Source organism: Stigmatopora argus, chromosome 10, assembly GCF_051989625.1.
Source record: "Stigmatopora argus isolate UIUO_Sarg chromosome 10, RoL_Sarg_1.0, whole genome shotgun sequence".
NCBI classification, from domain to species: Eukaryota; Metazoa; Chordata; class Actinopteri; order Syngnathiformes; family Syngnathidae; genus Stigmatopora; species Stigmatopora argus.
The window spans coordinates 5,359,292-5,375,137 of NC_135396.1; the positions used below are offsets into that span (position 1 = coordinate 5,359,292).

The window sequence follows — 15,846 nt, forward strand, 5'->3', positions numbered from 1 at the left end:
CAGACGATCGAAATTTGTTTGGTTCTTTTTCTGGAGGATTATCTCTCTGGCTCCGTGTCTCCAGTGGCGCCCCCACAAAAGGGAACGGGCTCGTTTTGTATTCACACAATGTCGTCGCGGATTGCCGCGATTGAATTAAGTCCAAGCATGTCCTTCATAGTTTGGGCCGTGATGTAATGCCGCTGTCGAGGTTTATTAATTGATATAAAAGACGCTTTAGAATGAAACCCTGGCCGTTCGTTAATTAAAAACCGTATTTTTTTTTCTGCGTTTGCCCTTGGGAACAAAGGAATTTGTTGTGACGCCCCAAGCTTTCTGCTCCACTTCGACACAAATAAGTTGATTATGTCAGCAAAAGGAGCCCCGGTAGTTGTTTAGCGCTTGTAACTCTTATAACTGCTAATTAGTTGGGTGGGATTGCCTTTGATTTATAGTCCCTCCTATCAGCGTTTAATCAGCCGAGAGCGACGATCCGTGCGCCGTCTCAAAACCCTTTCAATTATAAAACGCCTGATCGTGACAGGAATGCCAAAGATGGAGAAGATTGTCACATTTCTCGCATTGATAATTCAGATAATTGACTCGTTATTACAGCCATTGCATCATTCGTCGATTAGCCAGATAACACTAAAGTCTGTCATTTACTGAAAAGTGAGTAAAGCAATCGACACCCCGTTACTAAAGGTGTTTTTAAAAAATAGATTCAGCGATGTATCGCGATATTTGATTGCACGATTCTCATATCGATTCCAAATCCGACTTTACATGTACGTTTATGGTGGAAATAAACAAGAGGTGGCTGCATTACCACTCCCGTCCACTAGTTAGCAGCAGTCAGCTGCAGGGAGGAGGATTGTACGAAAACTGGTTAGCTTTAAAACACTAAAAACTGAGAAAATAATCAAATGAAGGGCATATGTATTCAGACATAAAACAAGTTTACTTTAGTCTGAATGAGTTTTCAGAAATAAATTCATATCTTTCATGTCCATTTTGATGAGTTTTTTCCAAAGTGAGATACAAAAATCGCAAGGTTTAGTCTTTTGAAATGAATCAATTTAATTCAATTGTGTCGGAAACAAATCGAATCGTGACCTGTGAATCATATCACCAAATCTGACGCAATCAATATACACCTCTACTGGTTCGTAGTTTTTCTCTGAAAGGCAAAATGAAATGTAAAAAATTGCCCTTCAGTGATTGTTCCGTTCCTACTAAAAAGAAGCAAAACATTTGCTTTTACAAGTAGCAAAAAAAGGCTATTTGAAGGTCGACAGTCTGCTACTAAACAAATATCACATGATACCGTTTTTAAATAGATGACCCCGTTCCTTGCCGTAAAGCTCTGCTGCCGCACGGCTCCGTTTTATCGGATTCCTGCATTTATAAATGGTCATCATAACACTACCGCGACGACAAATAGAGAGTGAGAGGAGAAATCAGTAGCGCATTGGTTCAATCGGGCAAAGAGACGACACGCGAAACATAAGCGAGCTTCTTGAGGAAAATCAATGGATGGAAAAAACAAGTCTAGACATGACCAAATGTTATAAGTAAGTGATGATCACCAAATTTCATCGACTTTCTTCGATTTGACAATAAAACTGGGCCCCATTTAAATAGCTATCAATGCTCAAAATGCTGTTTTTCCAACTATTTGTTGGACAGGACGATCTTTTTATTGTACTTCAATCTAATGTAAATCAGCCAACCAAATTAGCCACAAACTCCAAACATCAGTGATAAAAAAGTTCACACTCGAGGTTAGTGGAAGAAACAAAAACGTAGAAAATAGTCATCAGCCAACGCCTGATCAAGCATGAGTAAGGTTACGCTGATGAATGATTTGGAGCACAATCAGTGATTCTGCCTCTTTAATGAAAGCCGGGCTCATCCATGTTGGCGCGCTTGGTTGGCGAAGCGTCATTTGCTTTTAATTCTCTCCGCCCTAAACTTCATCGGCAATCCGACAAGTCATCTGTGACATTGAAATGATGATGTTGCACCATGTGATCATGTCAGATCTGGCCAGATCCGGCCCACTACATCACTTTGTGTGAGCGGTAAATCATCTGTGTCTAATCCAAATACATAAATAAGAACCACATAGTTCCTGTTTTCTGCTTTATTTTTTATGTAAATAAAAAAAGCAAAGGAAATACATAGCATAACCGGTATTAATTTCACAAGAAAAACCTCTCATCAGATCTCCACCAATCATATTACGTTTGTTTTATATCCTCCCCTTCCTTAACCACGCCCCTTTACGCCCTACATCCGGGGCCCACCATCAGCACCGGCCCTGAATGGGCCCTTTGAGAACAACCGTTATGGTGACGGATGGAAATGAGATGGAGCTAGCTCGCTTGCACAAGGGCTGGTAATTTATGCCACCATTTTTTTTTTTTGGTCAGGGGGTGGGAACACAACCGCACTTTGTCGTTCGTCTCAACACCAAGAGAGGGGAACTTTATGTAACAATCTAAAGCCGTGCGAACCACACTTCTCATCCCTTGGAGTATGCTTGGCAAGGCATCATTTCGATCAATCACGGGTGCGCGAGGGGTGTTGGATGAGCGATGGGAATGAGAGACGTGAGGGGCGGGCTTCATCCTGGGAGGCCACAGCGATATTTATTGGTTTTACTGGTCAACCCATGGGGAAATACCGTGTTTACAGGAAGTCAAGGGCATTGCAGATATTATAAAGTACTGAATATGCTCAGTGAGCACCTGCATATTTTTGCTTCGTGAGTTGTTCATCCGTTACACCAAATAAAAGAACATTTTTCAGGTAGCGCTTGGCAATACATATTGCAAAAATGACATTCTTTCATGTCATAATATACCCATCTATTGGCACTAGCATCATTTATTAAGCTTAGGGCACACTTTAATACTTCGAAATATCATTGAATGGAAACACCAAACCAGCGATGTCATAAGTCAACACACAACACAAAATGTTGGTGCATTTATTTATTTAAATGCTATTTTTGAGGGCCATTATCATCTAAAAAGGTAAATATTATCAATTATTTTGACATGTTTTAAAATATTTGGGTTAGTCACGTGAAGGGTCGCCGAAGCGAATAAGCTTTTTCTATTTCACCCCAGTTTCCTCATCATTGTTTGTATCATAATCATAAATTAATTCATACATAAAAGCAATGTTAACAAAAGTGAAAAAAAAATGAATAAAACGCCAGTTAGGGCCAAAAATAACACTCAATGGCAGCCAATGAGTTAAATAAGTAAGGAAGAAAACACTTATGAATCCATCTAATTATGACATTTGAAAGTGTATAAGATAAAACGAGAAACCAAAGAACCCACGTGTTATTCTGCATTAGGGAAATCAAATATATTCCCGTACAGGTTGACATTTCGCCAAATCTCCAAAGCTCCAAATAAAACGAACGGCGCGTTAAGAACACGGCTGACGTTGCCCTAGAAGTGGATTTCAACCTCCTTTTCATTAATGTCAATTACTTAGCACTCCTTCTCACCGGCTCGCTAAATCCCCTCCAAATAAATGTCACATTTTGTATCTAGGGACGTGTCATAATGAAATTGCAAGTGACACTTTGAAAGGAAATGGTAGAAATCTTTTATTGTTTTCTTTAATGGCATTTTTTGCTGTTTTTCTCCCTTCAAGATTTTTAACAAAGTATTTTTTGTTCACCCTACTGGATACTATTACAACGCTATAAAAAGTGACAGCATGCAAGCCAAGCCAAGTTTCACTTTACAAGTTTCACTTACACCTTTGAATATCCACACACAACATTTAAAGGGCAGAGATGATGGAAATTTTAATTTTTAATTGCTTGTATAAAAATAGTCGTGTTCCCAGAGTGGGCGCTCACCCGTCGAGCGTGAATCACACAACCAAGTGAATCTTGTGTAATTCTGCCTTGGAGCAAACTGTTACTAAATCAGACCAAAAATCCACACACAGGTTGGGCAATGATATTTATTGTATTTTCTCGCATATACGCCGCATTTGTCGCATAAAACAAGGATGACTGAATCCAGGGTACGGCTTATATGCGCATAAATTTGACTTGACATGCACAAAACTGCAAGGTGACAAAGACGAAACGCCAAAACGCAAGACAATGTGGCAGACACGGTCATTTATTTCAAAATAGAGGAAAGATAAATAGATAAAACACTTATTTTGACGTTTAAGAATGAAATTCAAGAATAAGAAAAACCCATATCTTGCATAAAACATGAGAAAACTCATTTAGGCCTGCTATTGCTCGCTCAGGGAGCCGCCATCTTACCTAGGGATGACAACTAGACCGCTACGGACACACTTCCTGGTTGTACTGGTCACATGACTTCCTTTTAGAATTTGTCTACGTGCAAGCAACCCCTTTCGGAATGTGCAATCCAGCAAACGATCCTTTCGATTCATACAGTATCTCAGAAATACTACGTGCGATTATTTTTCTTAAGATTTTCCCTTCAAAGTAACACATTTGTACTCCCTATTAAAAACCATGAATATGGAGATGAAAATTGAGAATCAGGGGGCGGCTTATACACGAGAAATTGTAAAATTCAACCACTTTGAGGCAATTTTAAGGATGCGGCTTATACGCGGGGGCGCCTTACACGCGAGAAAATACAATTTCCAAAGTGATCACAGTGAATTAATATATCATAATAAATCAGTGTAGTTTTGGGATGTGTATGGTATCGCCAAATATGAGGCCATACACATCCCTACTTGTCAGGATGCCTTTTTAATCAACACCTGAGCAAGAATGGTGGTCCCTGTGGTTTTTATTTCTCCTTCACCACCTCCTCCAGCCTGAAGAGGTGACCTTCTCAGCACGGAGGCTATCATAATGTGTTCGGAAAAGGTCAGCGAGGAGCACGCTCTCGCTCGTGATATTTGGCCAGATTGACAAAACCCTGAGCTATGCTTACAAATATCCCTTTGAATAAGACACTATTCATTCAGTATTTGACTCACACTAATTAATCCTAAATATATTTCATGTCATACCATCAAGAGAATCTAAGAAAACAAAGAACCCTCCTTCCGCAAGGTGAAAATCGTGCGCGGCGTAACAGGTGAAATCCTCCCAACGGCCGCCATCAAATCGCTTCATTGACCAAATGAAGACAAATGGCATACAGCTGTTCTACCAGCAGCAATCACATTCATACTCAATGATGCATTTCGCACTCCAGCCCCCCCTCGGCCGCACCCCCGCCCACCACACCCGCAACAAGCGGGAAGACGAATCAACAAACTGCATTAAAGATGAGATCACAGTGGAATCGCTGTTGTTAAATGCCTCAACGCATCCATTCCAATATGAATGTGCCGCAATTGCGCCAGTTGTACTTTTTGCTATAAAATGGAATTTGATTTAAAGTGGTTATTCGTGTCACACATGGCCCAGTTAAGTATATTAAAAATATTAATAATAATAATGGGTCTGAAAAATACTGCAATAAAGATTAAAATGTCCTATATAGAACAAACTGACATTAGAAAATTTGAGTATTTGTAAAATACTTGACAACAGAATAGCAAAATCGTACTTTGTTTAGTAATCTGTACACACAAATGACTAATCTGTACCAACAAATTACTAATCTGTGCCCACAAAATACTAATATCTACCACAAATTCTTAATCTCTACCCACAAATGACTAATCTGTACCAACAAATTACTAATCTGTACCCACAAATTACTCATCGACCACAAATTCCTAACCTCTACCTAAAAATGACTAATATGTACCAACAAATTCCTAACCTCTACCCACAAATGACTAATATGTACCCACAAATTACTAATATATGCCTACAGAACACTAAACTGTACCTTCAAATGACTAAACTACCCACATATTACGAAACTATACCGACAGTTCAGTAATATGTACTCACAGATTATTAGTACCACATTTTCACGACTATAAGGCGTACCACATTATAAGGCGCACCACATTATAAGGCGCACCCTCAATGAATGACACATTTTAATTTTTTTTTCATATTAAAAGCACACTGGATTATAAGGCGCCCTGTCTATTTTGGAGAAAATTCAAGACTTTTAAGTGCGCCTTATAGTCGTGAAAATACAGTAATCTGTTCCTACAATTTAGTCATTGGCACCCCCATATTACTAATCTGTTCCCCCACATTTCTTCACTAAACACTTTTTAGTAGAACCAGAAGGTCAAATTGGAAAATGTGCCAGCATTTACAAAAGCATTTTTTTTCCAATCACCACAAAACTGTCATTTTTGAGCCACTTAAATTCAAGTGTAGGGGTCCAACCAGTCAATCCCGCATTCAATGGATACAAAAAAGTTGATGGACAATTGACGGAAAAGAATAGCCGCCGATGCTCTGCCCTAATGAATATTTCCACGTATTGATATGCAGGGCGGCATGGCTATGGACACGTCAATGAGGCTTCATGTGAAATGGGCGGAAAGCTTAATCAAATCAAATCTCACAACAAGAGTGCCTGATCCCCAACATGAGGGCGCATTAATGCCTTCTATTGACGCCAAACGCAAACGAGACAATCTGCATACAAATGGCGCCGCCTTCTAGCCAGGTCACGCCCGGTCCGTTCACGGGGCGATTTTGGAGAGGACAAAAATGACAGCTTGTCTCCTCTCATATAATATATAAAGAATATAATAAATAAAGAAGGAATGGAAAATAAGAGAATCTGGGATGTTTTTTTTATTTCAATTATTTTGGTAGCCGGTAGATTTTGAAACTTGTCACTTTGGGACGTCACGCCATTCCTTAGTAACTGAATTTTCCGCACTATAAGGCGCAGCGGATAATAAGGCAGGAGTAGTAGTCGTGGTTGTAGTGGTAGTATAGTAGGGGATATGTTATACATTTGCTAGATAGAGCTGTAGTAGTACAGTTGTACCTCTACTTACAAAATCAATTGGTTTCAGAACTTTTTCGTAATTTGAAAATTTCGTAAGTAGAGGTGTACTTTATATGTAAATTTTCTCATTCGTTCCACGGTCCTCACACAAATACTAACTAAACCCTTTAAAATTGGTCACTATCCCAATTTTGTATGAAATATGTGAGCATGGCTAGTTTTTAACTTGAGTGATCGTTTTCATCCACTTACAAAATCAATTGGTTTCAGAAGTTTTTTTGTAACTTGAAAATTTCGTAAGTAGAGGTGTACTTTATATGTAAATGTTCTAATTCGTTCCACGGTCCTCACACAAATACTAACTAAACCCTTTAAAATTGGTCAGTCTCCCGATTTTGTATGGAATATGTGAGCATGGATAGTTTTTAACTTGAGTGATCGTTTTCATCCAATGTCACGCATCCCGTCCAATGCGAGAGGGGCCGAAACTCGCCGTGGGACAGACGGGACCAAAATAGACGGATGTGGGACCAGTCGGCCGCCGGTGTCCTTGCCAAACGTCGCAATTGTGAAGGAGTGAATCTCATGCAAGTCAGGGTATTTTTTTTGTAACTTTTCTGTCTCTCTCTCTTGCTGTCATCTTATCTTGAAGCTGATCATGATTCTCTAGGGAAACGCAGCTGGGACACTACAAAGTATTCTCCTTCACATCAGTGGGGGGAACTGATTTCACTGATTGCCACATTGGGAAAATCACTCTTTATTACATTCATTTTGCATGCCAAAAAGGGAAAAGGGTGCCATTTTGTTTGATTGATCGAATTTCAGCTTGTGGTTTGCATATTTTACCATCTAGAGGTTCTGTGTTTGTATTTTATCATATTTCTCTAAATTCTTTTCTGATGGAAAAAGTTACAAAATGATAGCCAAATTCATACCTGTCAACTCCGTTTTTCCAGTATTTTATACGTTTTTTGATCATTCCAAATCGTGTAGGCCGTATAACAACTTTTGTAGGGGATTTTTTTTAAGTACGTTTTTGTAAAACCGATCTCGTCTTACCTGTTTGTACGAATTATTTTTGCTTAAAAAGGGGAATTGCATTCATTAATAAAAGGAGAGATGTTGGCTGTGGTTGACAGGTATGCAAATGTTCAGTCCCTCCCAGTCCAAATGGATTGGACATCTATGAAGGGAATATCAAATCAAAAATTCCACGACTGGGAGTTAGCAGACCTTTCGGAAATATTAGCAGTTAAATGGCAAAACAAATTAATCGGCTGCCAAGTTGGGAGGTGTCTCTTTTTCAACCGCCGTGATGGCGATAGAAAATGCTAATGCCGCCCTGATGCGGGAGCGGGGTCGCTGACAGTTTCAAAGGAAAGATTTAGCGCAAGCGGAACGTTCCAGGGACGAATTAACATCCTGCCAAAAGATTCTATTTGGCGCCGGGGGGCCCAAAATTCCTCTCTGCTCTGGTGGAGTGTGACCAACTACGAGGAGAGCAACTTTTAAAAGCTCACCTTGTGTTTCCACGCCAACCATGTGTGGCGCGGACCCGACTGAACACGATTCAAGACGGACAGACGAACGGATGGAGGCCCCCATTTATTCCCCTCTTAAAGGGGAAGGAATTTTCAGCATTTTTTGTTACCATAAAAATCCATGTAAGAGAAAAGTCTGTCCTATGCATTGTGTTCAGCAAACATAAACTCAGTATCCCATAATGCAAGATGGCGGCGCCCTGTGCAAGCAATGGTAGGCACAAGTAAATTAGTTTTTTTCACATTTTATGCATGATACGGTTTATTTTTAGGCGTCAAAATGAATTTTATTAAGCGTTTTATCTGTTTGTCTTTTCTCTATTTTGAAATAAATGGTCGCATTGTCTTACGTTATGGCGTTTTGTCCCTGTCACCTTGCAGTTTCGTGCATGTCAAGTCTAATTTGTGCGCGTATAAGCCGTACCCTTGATTCAGTCAGAAAATATGTCGTAAAGTCGTGTTGTTATCACACAGAATGTCTCCCAGAAACCCCGAGGACAGAAAAGGCGCCAATGAAAGGCAGCCAAGACATGAAACGTATCTGAAAGAAATTGAGTGAAGCTGCGAGCCACTTTTTTTCGTGCCGCGATAGCAGCCTGACAGAAGAAAATGCTGGCCGTTTATTAATATAATAATATTATATTAATGCAGACATTTTTTGTCTTAATTTCCATTCCCCGGTCATGATTGGAGTCTGCATATAAGTACAACCGATTTGACTTGAAGGAAGGCCTCAACTTGGAGTCATGATGAATCCTAATATGAAAATCCATAGGTTTTCTGTGTGAATGTTGTATTGTTTTGACTTGCACACGTCTTAATGGACGTCACTGGTAAGGGAATGATATTCAAATATATGCAGCATATCATCCGCTGTGATTATGAATTAGGTGCAAGAAGCTCCTTGCCTGCAAGGGAGTGGGTCAAAGTCTCATGTGGAATTTTACTCCCACCTAGTGGCCAAGTTAAGAAATAAACATGGGAAGAAATATATAAATATATAGAAGTATAGTACTATACGTATATAGAAATATAGATAGAAATATAGATAGAAATATAGATAGAAATATAGATAGAAATATAGCTAGAAATATAGATAGAAATATATATATAAATATATATACACATTTTGTCATGCTTTCATCGATAGTGGACAGCTAGCAATGTTCCCTCTAATTTTTCGTTGGTCTGAGCAGAAAGTCAACCTCCCTGAGCGCACCGAGTACCAGTGTGAGCGACATCATCGGTACTCGGATGATTCGCCTAAAGACGTTTCGCCGACGGACGTTTGACAGACGGGCAGGTCGCCGAATGAACGTTCGGCGGAACGTCCATTCGGCGACCTGTCCGTCTGTCAAACGTCCGTCGGCGAAACGTCTTTAGGTGAATCATCCGGTCACGACATCATCATTGCTCGCTATGGGCACACCAGTATCACACCTGCCACAAGCAGGTGCATGTCAATGTTCCCTCTAATTTTTCATGTAAAACATGCTGTAAAACACGAAAAACATAAGTGGACAGAGCTACTGCCACTGGCTGCCGCTTAAACGGCGCCATTATGTGGAAAGGGGTAAAAAAAAAAAAAAAAAAAAAAAAAAAAAAAAAAAAAATCCGATTTTTTTTTTTTTTTACTGCGCGCCATATGATTGCTGCTGCGCAGAGAAGACGAGAGTAGTGCGCAATTGCGCACGCGCGCAGCTTAGAGGGAACAGTGACAGCTAGTAGTCAAAAGTGGACATTTTAAGCTTTAACTCTTTTTATACATAGCACCTCTACTTACGAAATTCATTCGTTCCTCTACTTACGAGATGCATTCGTTCCATAAGTAGTTTCCTCTCTTGAATTGTTCAAAAGTAGACCTGCCTTATACATCTAAATGACCTAATCCGTTCCAAAGTCCTTCATAATAAAAATATGCAGCCTTTTGCATGGAATATGTATTAAAAGTAAAAGAGAGTCATTTATTAAACTATTAAAATGATATTTCTCGGCAATATCCCTCAACTGCATGTCACTTTCTTGGGTTCCAAGATGCATCACCAAGAATACATTTGTCTTGAGCACGCTTTAAAAACTTACCAAACAAAAGAAGCACCATGACGAGAACAACATGGGAGGTCCAAGGCACAGCAAAACACGCAGCTCCCACCTGGACAGTGCTCAATGCCGGCCAGCAAGCCAATGGGAGAGCACCTCTAACACGGGCGATTTCACAATAAAATACAGGATGCTACAAGTGGATTTTCGTTTGGTGATTCAATTTTTTTTTAGATTCATAACTTGAATTTCTTTCGTATTCATATTTCAGTGACATTTCGTAACCTGAGTAATTCTTCTGTAGAGATATGCGTAAGCTGAGGTACCACCAAATCACCAATGAGTGCCTCTCATTGCTTTTTTTAAAATTCAATTTTATATTTAAAAAAAAAGATAAATTGGGGGAAATGTATTGGCCAATAAGTGACCTTGGCGGCCCAAATTTTGCTTATTTCTTTGCAGGTTTGTGGTAAATTGTGAAATTTGGGTGAGGAGACCCTGTAGTCCACACAGAATAGCATATTTACTTTTTTGATAAACAACGTAACACCCAAATAGCATCAAAATAGGACATCAGATTATCTTATTAGCTTATTTTTGCTCACTTACACAAAGCGGTGGCGATTAAATCATGAAAGCCAGCTTTTAAATGACTCTTTTGGATCAAAATGTTACAGAATCACAATACAATGAATTCTATTGAGAAGAGCGTTATTTTAACTCATTTCAATGAAAAAATGCAAGAGACATTCATGTTTCCAGTTTATGAAGGTTTTTCATCAGCTGAAACAAAATCAAGCACAATTTTCATGGCAATAAAGACCAGCTTTATTTCATTTGGGTACAGCATCTAGGATTTTGATTTATGAATGAATGTATTCCAACACATTTTCATCTCAATTTGAGGAAAATGAAAACACGTTCGTTCCAATGAGTCTGACTTATGCGGCTTGATTTATTGACGTGAGAAATGTTCAATCCGTCTGGAATGGGAGGTCTGGCAGCGATATCATTCGTTTCAACTGGGAGGACTGGCGTTGATTGCTCACCTTTTCGTGCCGTTGACGGATTCATTTTTGACTGGACGCTAAGCACGAACGCAATCAGATTGGACGTTTATCAGTCCATTTTTATATTCAGGCCTAAAAATATAATTCAACTACTGCATTAGAGAGGTTAGTGCACTTTCTGACTTGTGCCTTTAACAAAAATGGAGCCCCGCCCCCCTGACACAAGGCTTTTCTCATAGAGAGGAGTAATGAGTCCTGTTGTAGTCGCCATTAAAGTCGTAGTTGACCTGAGGAAGTGAGCAGTCTGTGAAAAAGTTGGAGAAGGCCAAGGAGCAGAGGGCGTTCTCCTCGCCGCCTTCGGGAACGCCGGCCTCCGGGTGGCAGTAGAGCGCCGCTTGGTGAGGAGTGGGGAGTTTCCTGGAGAGGGGCGGTGAGCAGCTAGTCCACGAGTCTGGGTACGGAAGGAGGTGCTGGGCGTCGTAGGAGGAGGCCGCGGCGGTGGCGGCCTGTTCTTGGTCGCCCACGCTTCGGTAGAGTTCCCGCTCGGCTGCCCGGCCCACGTCTTCCGGTCCCAGCAGGTCGAAGAAGTCGCCGGCCTCCGGGTTGGCTCGCTCCAGATCGCGAAGCGACAGTCCGCCGGCGGGGTCGACTCTGGCGTCGTGGGCCGGCTCGGTGAAGAAGGAGGGCGGCAGGTTGCGGTGGCGCAGGGGCGGCTTCTTGGCTTTCTCGCCACGAACTTCCTTGGCCGGGTTAAAGAGGGCGGCCAGGCTGCGGTTCTGCAGGCTAGCCTGGACGCCTTCCCGTTTGGGGACGGGTTTGCCCGACGAGGGGGGGGATCCGGGGCCCTTGCCCTCGCCGTCCGCCGCCTCGACCATCCCGCTGCAGCGTTTGATCTGCTTCTGCAGATACTTGCGGTGGTTGACCTTCCTCTTGGACTTGACCGGCTTGTCCAGGGCCAGCTTGATATTGCTGGAGGCCGAGTCCATGAAGCTCAGCAGCTCCCTGGTGGTCTCCTTGCAGTCCTCCTCCGACTCCCCCGGGAGACCCCCGTCCACCGTGGAGCCCAGGAAGCAGAAATTCATGAACGGCGGGTTCATGATGGCGGCCATTCCTCGCCCGCCAGCGATCCGGGCCGCTGCCTCAGATGGTAATCCACGCCGTCCGCCTCCGAGTGAGGAGCCGGCGAGTGGAGCGGGGGGGATCTTTCGGGGGGCCGGACCCTGTGATGTCACAAGAAGGGAGAGGGGGTTTCCCCCCTCAAAGAGCGAGAGGCTTAACTCTTTGAGGCTCTCCTCGGAGGGATTTGGGTGGAGATTCCACGCTGAGCCAAGGACAATAACTGGACTTGGACACTCCCAGGTCGTTTAGGTTGGAGTGGAAAACCCACGAGAACTTCTGAAGGGAATCGGTGGTTTGTAAACCAAGAAATCCCCCCCAAAAAGTGACCTGCACCCTAAAATAACAAGGAAGTAACGTAAAATGAACTCATTGCCTGCCATTGACAACGACAGATCTCTAATTCATTTAAACTGGCTCATTTTTCAGTGCCACGTCCGATCAGACGTCTCGCGCCCATTAAGTTACCTTTTTATGGCCGAAAATTAAACGGGTCCGACCCACAGGAGATCTAGTTGGCACCAACGTGGCCCGCCAACCAAACTGAGTTGGACACTAAGTCATCATTTTTTATTCGACTAAGGTCAAAACACACCTGCCTATGTCATTACCGTATTTTCCCGCATATTGACCGCCTCCGCATATAAGCCGTACTCTAAAAAATTCCTTAAAAATGTTGAGTTGTACAATTTCTCTCCCCCTGATTTACAATTTTCACCCCCACATTCGGGAGCACAAATGTGTTACTTTGAAGGGAAAATCTTAAGAAAAATCATTGCACATGGTATTTCCGAGATATTGTATAAATCGATTTCCGGATTGCACATTTCTAAAGGGTATTGCCTGCACGTAGACAAATTCAAAACGGAAGTCAGGTGAGCAGTACAACCAGGAAGTGTGTCCGTAGCGGTCTAATTTGTCATCCTTCGGCGCCCTGAGCAAGCAATAGTAAGTGAGTTTTTTCACGTTTTATGCAAGATACGTTTTTTTCTTGAATTACATTCATAGACATCAAAATATTGTTTTTTGTTGCGTTATGGCGTTTTGTGCATGTCAAGTCTAATTTATGCGCATATAAGCCATACTACTGATTCAGTCATCAGTTTTTTGTGTTACAAATACAGTTTATATGCTCAAAGAGAGCGACGACAAAGCAAATCCAGCCTTTTTTCGCAACCTGAACGACTTCCTGCCGCCATTTTTCCATCCCGTTCAACCGGTAACAGTAGCGGACCGAGTCTCCGTTGATGGGAAAATGCACGCCCGACTTGGCCGCCAACGTCCGCTCGCGTCTTAATCTCTGTTTGACATAAAGTTGATTTCTGGTGCCTTCCCAGGGCCAGTGGGAATTTTTGCCCCAGCCTGACAGCTATTATGGGGCCGCCTTTGACATAAAGCCCTACAGGGTCTAAATAGCCCCCATTCTTCGGCGGGCCTGGTGAAAGGGAGCTTTGTGCCAGAGATTCATTAAATTGCACCTCACAGCCCCTCGCTAAAATGCCTCTCCAATAATGGAACACTCCATTTAACTGGAAAAGCTGCCGAAGCTGTTAAATTAAAAAAAGAAGGAGAAGAACGCAGGCCAGAAGAGAAGTCACACTGACTTTTACAGAAATGTCGCATATGAAGCCTTGATGGGGGCGTCTTTACAGGAAGTTGCCTTGCCAGCCGTTGAAAAGGGGACGCCAGGTTGCGTGCCAGCAGCGCCATTTTGGGTTTTTTTTTTTTGGTTTGCTCTAAAGATGCACTTTAACTATTTTGTGTCAGTTCCTTGTTGAATAATTCATGGGGTTCCTCTTGGAAGCAGTGCAAATTGAGGTGAGCTGCTTTGGGTGACACTTGGAAAAAATCTTTCTCATGTTAATGGCGGCCAAAAAAAACGAGGAAAGTGCCGATCTAATTAGATCTCGGCTAGACATTGATGTTTTTACACCAAAATCAGATTTGAAATTATGAAGGTTGCTTCTTTATTTCTACAGAAAAGGAAAGTGTAGCTTTGGTTTTATTTTTTAACATCTGCTTTTAAGGAAGTGAAGTGAACCTGTTTTTTTTGGCAGCCAAACTTTTTTGCTAATCAAGCAAAGATCGGGTAAAATGACTGTGCCACTAGATGGCGCCAAAATCGTGTTTTTATATTGATATTGACTCCGCCTATGCACAAAAAAATACAGTAATATTTGCTCGATACAACAACAAACTATACGATTAGCGCCTTAGCCAACGGCAAATGAAATATATTTGGATGTATAGTTGCGAATTGGGAAGTTTGTTGTCGCCCTCTAGCAGTGGGAGTCTGTATTGCACTGTATTTTTTTAAATAGTTTTTGTAGCTTAAAAAAAATCCTAAATATGCCACTTGTATCTCAAATCAAAATTGGAATAAGAAAATTCAATGCGCCTGCTTTGGATCATTTTCAGGGGGTCAAAATACAAAAACAAACTATCACCCCATTCACAATAATAGATGTCCAATGACGTGGCTTTTAAAAAACTAAAATTAGGCTGTCACAAGTGGACGTTTAAGCCGTTTGCAATGAATAAAACGGTGTTCTTGTCTCTTTCCGCTTATTTAAATCTATTTGATGGGATTATGACAAAGCGGCCACAGGGGTCAACCCCCCCCAAAACCAACCAACCAACCCCCTGCCATCTTCACAACCTTTTTTTGCCGTAGGAGCTTTGGGGGAGGGGGGTGTTGGAGGGTCTTTGACATTGGCGGAGCATGACGCACGCATACATCCCGGAAACAAGCTGCCATTGTTGCGTAAAGGCAGAAAGGGCGTGAGGAGGGTCGTGTCGCTTTTGGGATTTCAAAAGGAATTCTTCAGGGAGGTTAACATTGTTTACTTGCAATCCAGCATCCTTCTTTTTTTTTACAGCACTCAAAAAGAATTGAACGTCTGAGCGTCGTCCGTTTTCACAGAGTAAGCAAATAAATAATTCATGCATGAAAAGGTTCAAATCAATACAAACAATAGGAATGTAGTATCTCACGCCGTTTGACTTTTTGGCGTTCTCCGGGGAGCTATAAATGGGAAAAATAGGACTTGAGCCATCAAATTACGATCATTACTAGTAATGGGGTGAGCACATGAACAAAATGGGCCTTTATTTGAATTTGTATGTAATATTTAATTTAAAAAAACAGAAAAACTAGTGAAGAATTTCCCAAAATATTCACTACTGCATCAAAATCATCACAACTTTAAATAAAATGTCCTATTTGATGCAATTTTACAGCTTTTC

At 41.6% G+C, this 15,846-nt stretch overlaps 1 protein-coding gene across 1 annotated transcript; it reads right to left on the bottom strand.

Moving 5' to 3' along the window:
• Window positions 1–11,319: 11,319 nt before the first annotated feature.
• Window positions 11,320–12,641, bottom strand: fam181b (family with sequence similarity 181 member B). Its single transcript, XM_077611807.1, has one exon. The coding sequence runs from the start codon at window positions 12,591–12,593 to the stop codon at window positions 11,718–11,720; it is 876 nt and encodes a 291-aa protein (XP_077467933.1). The 5' UTR covers window positions 12,594–12,641; the 3' UTR covers window positions 11,320–11,717.
• Window positions 12,642–15,846: the final 3,205 nt, after the last annotated feature.

Excerpts from the sequence above, each read along its gene's own strand:
- fam181b (XM_077611807.1), bottom strand. The coding sequence starts at position 12,593 with ATGGCCGCCATCATGAACCCGCCGTTCATGAATTTCTGCTTCCTGGGC.